The sequence below is a fragment of the Micropterus salmoides genome, unplaced genomic scaffold (assembly GCF_014851395.1).
Source record: "Micropterus salmoides isolate LMB-PRFRI ecotype aquatic unplaced genomic scaffold, ASM1485139v1 Ms_hic_scaffold_22, whole genome shotgun sequence".
Lineage (NCBI taxonomy): Eukaryota > Metazoa > Chordata > Actinopteri > Centrarchiformes > Centrarchidae > Micropterus > Micropterus salmoides.
The window spans coordinates 87,430-96,748 of NW_024041373.1; the positions used below are offsets into that span (position 1 = coordinate 87,430).

Here is a 9,319-nt window from a genome sequence, read left to right on the forward strand (position 1 = left end):
GATGTGAAACTGACTAACTAACTGTCAGAGGTTTCATTGAGCATTTCTGGCTGAACATGCATTTTTCTGGTAAGTCTGATCAGATGGCGGTCAGTGTTTCTCCTTGGTGACGAGTTCCATGCAACATCTAAGACGTCGTGCTTTTAGAGAAGTGCTGGTTCAGATGCTTCGTCACTCCTGACGTTACCTGGCACTCGTGACTCGAAGCTCTTCCTCAGTCAGCAGACTGGAACTTTGTGGGATTTCCTTTGAAATCTGCTGACTTGTGTTCAGTACAAAGAGGCCCACATTCTAGGAGTAAAGGATTAAGGTTAACTAGCTAATGAGTGGCTTGCATATGCACACACATTTATGGTCATTGTGTTGAGACCTAACCTTATGCAGCTGAACAATGGAGCACTGGTCTAACATTTTATCCATACAGCAAACACTGATCCCAGAGTTCCTTTCAAACTGAATTCAGTTGCCTTTATTATGAAAACAAGAACATTGTATTTTATATATGCAATTGTGTACTGATATTACACAGCAATTGGCAAACAGACCCTACTGGCAGCAGATATGCCAAATGTAGAATAAATTAATTCCAACAGGTTTTCTACACATCATATCAAGAATCGCAGACAGCTCCTCCCATTCCATACAGTCTGGTTGTACAATATTTATTTTCAGTTGTTACATTTTCCAAGTGTTACATGTTGGGCAACAAACTTCGCTGTCTTCAGCCATAAATTTAATGCAGAGATAAAGAGTCAAGACTATCCCAATAACGTATTGAACACAGAACTGGTGAGTCAGATATGAGATAATATATACATAATGTTTATGTACATATACTGTTGCACTAGACTTTAGATGCTGGACTGTGAGACACTGCTGTGCAGAGGTTGGTGAGAAAAATAAAAACCAATAGGGACAGACACATGCTGACACAAACAGCAAAATAATCAATGAAAGAAAAGAGAAACATACAAACAGGAACCTTAATGAAACTGATCCATTTACCAACCCCGCACTAGGAATGCAGAGAGACAGACACATTCTGTCACACACACACACACACACATACACACACTTCTCATAAACCTGCACACAGAGGGCCAAATAAAAGAGTAGTTTCTGAGAGGTCTGAGATAAGGGGCGTTTGGGGGGTCAGGGTCAAATGATCACCTATCTGTAGAATTTGTCATCAATAACAGGACAGTATGACAAGAAGGATGCTTTATTTGTTTTTGGTAGTGCGGCTATATTATGTACAGTACAAATACAGGCAACTTCATCTTGTTCTCACACAGACATGTTTAGAATCATGTCTTCCCTGTCCTGTCCGGTTGTGGTGGGGCTTTGATGGGACACAGTGGAGTTTGAGGGGAATGGCGTCCAGGCTGACAGGCCTGCAGAGAGAGAGGGGGGCCGTCAAAGTGGAAGTGGTTTCTCTCAGCAGCAGCCTCCTGACGAAGGCTTGACAGTAGTGCCGGGGGTAAGCTTCACATTGGGCTTATCCCCTCCCCCGGCTGTGGCACCGGGGCCCATCCTCTTCTTGATTTCAGCAGCCATGGTCATGAAGGCCTGCTCCACATTGGTAGCGTTCTTGGCGCTGGTTTCCAAGAATGGGATGCCCAGAGAGTCTGCAAACTCCTGGACACAATGGAGAAGGGACAGAGGACAGGAGTTTGTCTTAACTTCTTTATTTTTGCATCAGTGAACCACAAACTCTCATGAAATGGCAGAGAAATAAATAAGATACTAAACACTACATGACATAACAGGGGCAGCAGGGTGTGTGCAGATGAGAAGGAGCTGGTACACAAAAAAAGATGTGATGTCGGGTGTATGCAGGACAAAACAAAGCTAAAGGTAAACACTGCTGGATACCAGTGGAAGAGTTCAGTGCGATGTGTGTGGCGAGCGTGTTGGAGAGAGGAACAGAGAGGTGGTTTTTCTGCAGCCCAGGACCGGCAGGTGTGCCGGTCCTTGGAGCGCAGTCAGGTTAGCGGTAAACCGTGAATGTTCAATGAGCTACAGCTCGTCAGAAAATAAAATACAGCTTCTTGAGAACATGAGAAGCAGAGTTCAGAGTTGTGTTTACCAGCAGAGTGTGCTGATGTGACGGTTACAGCCCTGAAGCTAGCTACAACTTCACCCTGGAGCAGTAAAGAAGGCTCGCTTGTACTTCCTGACGACAGCCCGGAAGGTGAACTGTTTGTTACACAGGCGCTGTTGTAAATAATGAATCACTGATTTTGGGTCTGCTGCATCCTCACAGTGGAGCTGTACTAAAAGAGTTTAAATCCTTACGGCCCATAGAATAATCAACAGAAAGGAAATAAGCGCCCTTCTTCCACTGATTCTTGCTGGAGGACCCAATGACACTTGTTGTCGTGGATACCGACACAGCAGTGGGCTGAACGGAGATGATGTCACACAGCTTTGTCCTGTTGGCTGTAGGGCTGAAACAATTCATCGATTACTAAAATTAAATATTCTTTGCATCGATGCTTCGTTTAATCCATTTAACTTTACAGCACAGTGTTTCGCAGGGACATTTATTACTGTCGCACATAGCGTTTACGCTGTGAACATGGCGTGATTATGATGGAGCTGTTTGCAAAGTGGAGAAGAGAGAGAAAATATTGAGGGACAAAGAAGAAAGTGTCCAAAGTCTGGGATTATTTCAAGCTAAAGAAAACAACAACTCTGTAATGTCACAGTCCGTCCACCGTAAAACAAAACGTATGTCGCCTCGGCAACAGCACGACGGCAGCTGAACAAAAAGGTGTTCTGCCAGCGGACCACAGACAAGGTAACAGTAACAGCAACTTTAGCATTTAGCTGAAATCATGATTGACTGTTGAGTTGAAGCCAAAGTAAGCTGCAGTCCTCAGCTGAAAATGTGCACACGTGCGTTTGTTCTCCTGGTTGGGCCGTGAGTTTGGGTTGTAACCTCGCAGTCAGGAGTTAACTGGGTGTCGGGGAGCTGCACCTTGGTATAACTTGTATAGCACTCGGCTATGTTTGTGTTGGTAAAGCAGCTGTCTGGTTGTTGGTCTGATGTTTGCTGTATGACACACTATGAATTTCCGAAAGGACGAATAAATATCGACGTACACAGCTGACCATTACCGTGTGGGGAGGGGGTGTTACAAACTGCTGGAAAAATGAAGGGGGTTGTCACGTTGTAGATAACATGTACTGTAGATGCCTACAATAACGGCATACACTACAATGCATCAGCTCAATACAGCATCTGTAATACCGTGATACCACCCTACCGTGAAAGGCTCCCTCCAGACCCTCAGCTGGGACTGCTATTTGAGTTTCTAGTTTTAAGGGTAACCCATCGAAGGCCTCTTTCAATAATCTCCTACATGTCACAATTTTGCATAGACACTAACTCTCTGCATGTAAGGGAAGGATTCAGAACACAAAGAAGCATGAAAAGGTCTATATGCTAGAGCTTCTGTGAGTGGGAGTAAACCCCCAGGTGCCTTACCTTTGCTGTTGTGTAATCCACCACCTTCTTTGTCGTCAGGTCACACTTGTTCCCAACCAATAGCTTGTTGACATTTTCACTGGCATAGCGGTCGATCTCCTGTAGCCACTGTTTGACATTGTTGAAGGACTCCTGAGTCAGGAAACAGGTAAACATTAGCACTGAGCTAAATCTGCTACAGGAGATGGGCAACTTCCACAAAGCCAAATTTAAGACTTTTTAATGCAATATGCAGGTAATTGTAAGACCGGTGTGCACTGAAAAGAAAGAAAATCAGAAAACATAAGGAATGACATAAGGACTGCTTGTGGTAGAGCGCCCATGGAGTTTTGGTGCAGGGACCACACACACAATAAACTTTCTAAGCTACCATAAGGTTGCATGTATGGACCGTATTCATCAAACAGTGGGAGACACCATGGAGCAGAGTGTCAGGGTCTAGACACTTGGCTCCTTTACACCTGAATGCTATCAAATTGCTTTTGATGTTAATGTTTTTTTAGGTCTCGACAGATTATTTACAGTACATCATGTGGTATCAGTCAATATCCAACTGCTGAGAGTAAGTGGACGATTCTCGTGAAAACAAAGCCTGAGGCCCTCCCTAAGAGCAGATGTATTCCTGGCCAAATATAGACCTGACGTCAAGACGCCATATTTCTAGTGCAGATCTTGACAGCACACAATGTTTCAGCAGTCAAATAGCTGTTGTGTAAAACGTCCAATATGACCAGCATTTGAAATTCATACAGTGAGGACTCCATTGAGGAAGAAAGCCCGATTTCCCTCATCACAGATAAGCAATGATCTGAGTAAGGTGAACACCAGGCATCAGATTCTGCCGGGCCACTTTAGTAGACAGACAGTAGGAAGTTCCATCATTACTTAACAAATGAACAACAATCTGTATCAGTAAGTATAAATGAGTAAAACTATGAGATCTAATAGCTATGAAATTGTGTTGCATTATACTAACCTGGTCTGTGACATCATACACTACAATGATACCATGAGCACCTCTGTAGTAGCTGGATGTGATGGTACGAAACCTCTCCTGACCCGCTGTATCCCACTGTCAAAGGAAAAGGATGAACTCCGTTAGTGACTGGCTTTGTACTGACAGTGACAAAAACAAAAGCAACACACTTTAAACAGCTTTTAAAGGTCAGTACAAATTATGGCACTAACATGTTTCACCCAAAATAAACATCTTTAAATTGGACCATTCATTGGGCAACACTGCAACACAAATTCATGTATTTAGTGCTTGCAAATACAATTTCATTCATATTCTCCAGCTAAAGCCATGGTAACAACACCTTCATGCATTCACGGTTTATCTCATTTCTCCACATGCATGTTGCTGTTTATTTAAAAAAAGTAAAGCAGCAGGTTACTTACAATCTGAAGTTTAATGGTCTTTCCATCTAGTTCTATGGTTCGTATTTTGAAGTCCACACCAATAGTGCTAATGTAACTTTCTGTGTATGTGTCATCCTGCAGAGAGAAACAGTCAGAGTTAGAGGGCTCACACATCCTGTTCACTTCCTGCTTCACTAGCATGTTACACTAATGAATGAATGAGTTGCCGGCAAGTTAACTGCAAACAGGTTGTATTTTTCAACCTGGACTCTATTTTCTTATGTTTCTGGGTCTATGTGACTAATTAGGACAAGATTTTGAAACTGGTCCAGTATTGAGTGAGCGTGCTGGAGCTGCCAGCAGTGAAAGAGGTCTGCAATGTAATTCTAGAGGACAATCGCACCCTGTCAAAGTATGTCCAGTAAAGTGCTTGTTTTTGTCACTTACAGGCTCAGATTGTTATTACAAGTGTCTGGCAACATTATGGAAAGGATCCCAATAGAGAGACCTAAAGAGTAATATAATTTTTCTTTAAAAAGAAGCAGCCACCATTTGCTCTCGTCAAAGGCACAAGACTCTATTGTTTGAAAGAATCACTTTTTTACATTGCAGCCCTGTTTCGCTGCAGCCCACTGCAGTGCACTCGCTGGAGCAATTTCAAAATGTTTTGTCCACCTAAGTCACAGACACAAAAACATGGGAAAATAAAGTCCAGTTAGAAAAATACCAAGTTACCTTGAAGTATGCACATGTGAGGTTTATATCCTATCTATAATAACTTAGTTTCTTATTGCCTTAATAAGGAACACAGTTAAAATAGCTAAAATATATTGTTGTTCACGAGGACAGTTTTAAAGAGTCTGCATGAAATCACTACATAGTGAAACTTCAAAATATTGTCAGACTGAATCCTGCTGAAGGGGAAATGGAGTTCACATAAACATGCTGTATGTGCAATTTTGGTGAAACTTACTGCAAATCGGAGAAGAAGGCAAGACTTTCCAACACCAGAGTCACCAATCAGGAGCAGCTTGAATAAATAGTCACTGGGAGGAGAAAAGAAATTTATTGTTAACCAAGCGAGTTAGTAACAGATTACCCATTTCAATAAATCTCTGCTGCGGTAAGTCTAATACAAATCATCACACTGCTTCTTCATAGTATATTTATATCAAAAACATTCTAGCTCGGATGCAAATCTGCTCATCAGCATGAGCATAATCACATCATTGGGCAGAGGGGCTGAAAGGCCTGCATTTTACAAGGAAACATTCAGGACAATGAACCCTGCTGAGCTCAGGCACATCTTCAGAAGGGCGCGCAGGAAGTCGGCCAATCGCCTGACAGAACATATGAAGCCATCTGAAAGGAGCGGGGAAAACAGAAGAGAAGCCACATGCTGTACCTCTGCACTCTACTCCAGGTCTGTTTAGTTTGGTCTTATACATGTTTACTGAGCTGACATAACGGTTCAATAGCTCAAACTATTGAGTAGGAACTTCACCTGGATTTTCACCACAGGAATCTACTTCCAGTTTTGGCTTCTGGCCCACAGCCCCCTCCCTCAAAAGTCCCTGCTCCTCGAGTGGTACTTTCCAGTGACCCAGACAACAGTATGGAGGTGGAGTTAGCAGTACTGAAGACCAGACTTGTGTACAGCATGTACTAAGACACATGGTAAACACTATTTATTTATTAGCAAGTGCTAATAAAGCGCTTTGTGGATTTCTGTCATTTGTAACTGCAGTGCTGACGTGGTGACGCTGCCGTAATCAGCACAGTTCACCAGGAAAGATGCTGCAAACTTCCAGAGAAAAAGAAAAGAGCTGTATCGTTGGCTGGACCGCAGCCTGGGGGGGTTCAACTGTGTTTCCGCGGGAAACATCTTTGCCATACCGCAAAAATAATCACTAAGGAAGATAAATGTGCTTTTCCCTGCTGTTCCGGGTTTTAATATAGTTTCATTTCACCAGCGGGTGAATACCACTGCAAATGGCAGTCAGCGTTTGTGAACAGCTGATGTTATATTTGATTTTATGTCTTGCTGTTTGTTTCCTGTGGAAATCAACACATCAGCTTTAATGTTGTATTTGATGTGATGTTGAACAAACAGAACCTTTTTTATGAAATATGCTTTAATGTGATAACTGTCATTTTCTTCCATTATGTAATAATTAGAACTATAAAAATATGTGGCTTATAAAAGGTGTTAGTTTGAGCCAGTTGAAGGCACAGTACACGTGTGCACGTGATCAGGATGGGAACACCTCCGCCTCGTTCTGAGCCAGGAAACAGTCTGGATATGACTGACAAAATCTCAGTTTTCATTCTCAGAGAGTATTGTGGCATAGGGTAGGACATTCTACTATTACACCGAGACTATCCAGCCCAATGACACGTCTAAAATACACCCTGCACCACTTATAATTATATTGGCAATATAAATACTGGTAATAACCCAAAACTAGCAGTCAAAGTACGCTAACCAAAGTAGCAACTACATTCTCCCACATCAGCAGTGTGGCAGTCTGTGTATTATCCTGACTCCCCAGACCGTCTCAGTTCCTCTCCTTCTTGTTATAATACATGCCATTCATTCCCTCTTCATTACAACAATACCAAGCTGACCATAAACAATCTTGAGTCCAAATTAAGTAAAGAGTCAACTTTGTTACCTCAATGCAACATGTGACCCAAAACTCAGCGTGGTATTCAGCATACTGAATTATACTCTACACCATTATGTGGAGAAAGATAATCTTGGACGTTGCTTAAAAGTTTTTAGTCTATAACAAAGAAATGACTCATCAGTCATCAGTGATCGAGCAGTCAGCTGAGGGGGACGTTGATGAAACGTCACTACTTAAGAGTTATGACCAGATTAAAAACGACTATACATGTGTTTAGATTTGTAGTAGTGGAAAGCGTGGCAGGACAAGTTGTACAGTCCACTCATGTGAACATTTGTGAATGGAAAAACAAAGACAAAGACACAGAGGAAGCTTAAGTGCCTGATTGCTCAACGCTTCTGTGGTGAAATCGAAGGCTTGTCCTGTGGCATGTGACCTACACATGACTGAGAGGCTGTGGAGGGGCTGCTTCGACACTACTGGACTGACAACTGAGTCATGCTCAACACTAGGTATTGCCTAAAACCCATTACCTGAATGTAAACACTGTATGACTGCTGCTACAGTATCTGTTTGCCAAGGAAATAAATAACGTTAGCCTATCACAAAGACACACACAGTTAACCACCGGCAACAGGGTAAAAGATGTAACTGTTAAGTTAGTCTTTCCAAAGAAAATAATTTTGGCAGCCTCTTGTTGTCGCGTTAAATTCATTAAGGTTTTATTTATTTAATTACATAACGTTAATTCTAGCTGATGTCGCTGACAATGGCGTCTTTTAGCTAAAACAACTGTCGAGCACAAAGAGAGGAGGCTCGCGTTACATTTTAACATTATAGTAAGCTAACGTTAGCTATCAAAATTCAACAAGGCACCTTTGTCCTGTATTTAACAAGTGAACAGCTACATATCAGCGTGAAACGCACCGAACCGAAACCAGAGTCACTGGTAACGTTAACGTTAAAGCTAACTTAACGTTACTGCCACTGGCCCAACAGCTCGCTAACAATATTAATATGTTTATAAGGAACACTTTGTTGTTCGTTAAATATACCTGTGTTCACAGTAACGTTGTCTCAGGCTAATATGGGCACTGACTGGGCTAACGTTAATGTCAGCTGATGTTAGCCGCTAACTTAGCTCAAATGTCAGTATTTAGTTGTTTGCCAACGCTTCACTTCTTAGCACATAGCTAACCTTAGCTAGCTGGCCAAAATGTAACGCAACCTTCTCAAGTTATGATACTTACTATTCGGGATTCATTGTTCACTCGTTGTATAGTGTATCCCCCCTCGTGAAACGTCGTCTGTCACTGTCTGCAGATAAACAGCGCTGTTAAGGTATGAAAACGGGAGCGGTGGCTAGCTTACACTGCTCCCAAGACCACGGCCGGCTAACGTTAGTTGTTTCTCGGTAAAAATCCAAAATGGCTGCAACTCCAACAAGGAAACAGCTAACATTAGCCAGCTGGACAGGAACGGTAGGAATAACACAAAATAGGTGGCTTGGTTTTATGGATGCGTTGTCAGACTGTTAACTCGTTCTAAAGCCGCAAGTCTAAAGCGAATAAACAGGGAATATTGTAGCTGTCTGGCTAACCGTCCCCTTTCTCTCCCTCTAGCTGAGTGTGTGCTGTTACCGCAACAGCGAACTGTCAAGCCCTGGGAGGGATTACGTCATTTAGTGAAACGTGGCAAAGAGGAGTCAGCTAGTGCCCCAAGTCAATCCAACGTTACATACAATACACAACTTCCGAAAAAATACTTCAGCATAACCCTCAACCACGTGTTCTTTGTACAAATTGCGTGTGCTCAACGGCGAGGCTTTTATTTA

At 42.5% G+C, this 9,319-nt stretch overlaps 1 protein-coding gene across 1 annotated transcript; it reads right to left on the reverse strand.

Annotated features, from left to right (window-relative positions):
• Positions 1 to 442: 442 nt before the first annotated feature.
• LOC119917601 (ras-related protein ORAB-1-like) lies at positions 443 to 9,066 on the reverse strand. Its single transcript, XM_038737994.1, has 6 exons — positions 8,736 to 9,066; positions 5,829 to 5,901; positions 4,895 to 4,990; positions 4,470 to 4,565; positions 3,494 to 3,625; positions 443 to 1,638 (listed from the first exon to the last, which is right to left on the reverse strand). The coding sequence occupies exons 1-6, from the start codon at positions 8,747 to 8,749 to the stop codon at positions 1,438 to 1,440; spliced, it is 612 nt and encodes a 203-aa protein (XP_038593922.1). The 5' UTR covers positions 8,750 to 9,066; the 3' UTR covers positions 443 to 1,437.
• Positions 9,067 to 9,319: the final 253 nt, after the last annotated feature.

Coding starts and splice junctions, on each gene's coding strand:
- LOC119917601 (XM_038737994.1), bottom strand. Junction 4,566..4,894: donor AGACCATTAAACTTCAGATT/GTAAGTAACCTG, acceptor TTCCTTTGACAG/TGGGATACAGCGGGTCAGGA. Junction 1,639..3,493: donor TGGATTACACAACAGCAAAG/GTAAGGCACCTG, acceptor CATTGTGTCCAG/GAGTTTGCAGACTCTCTGGG.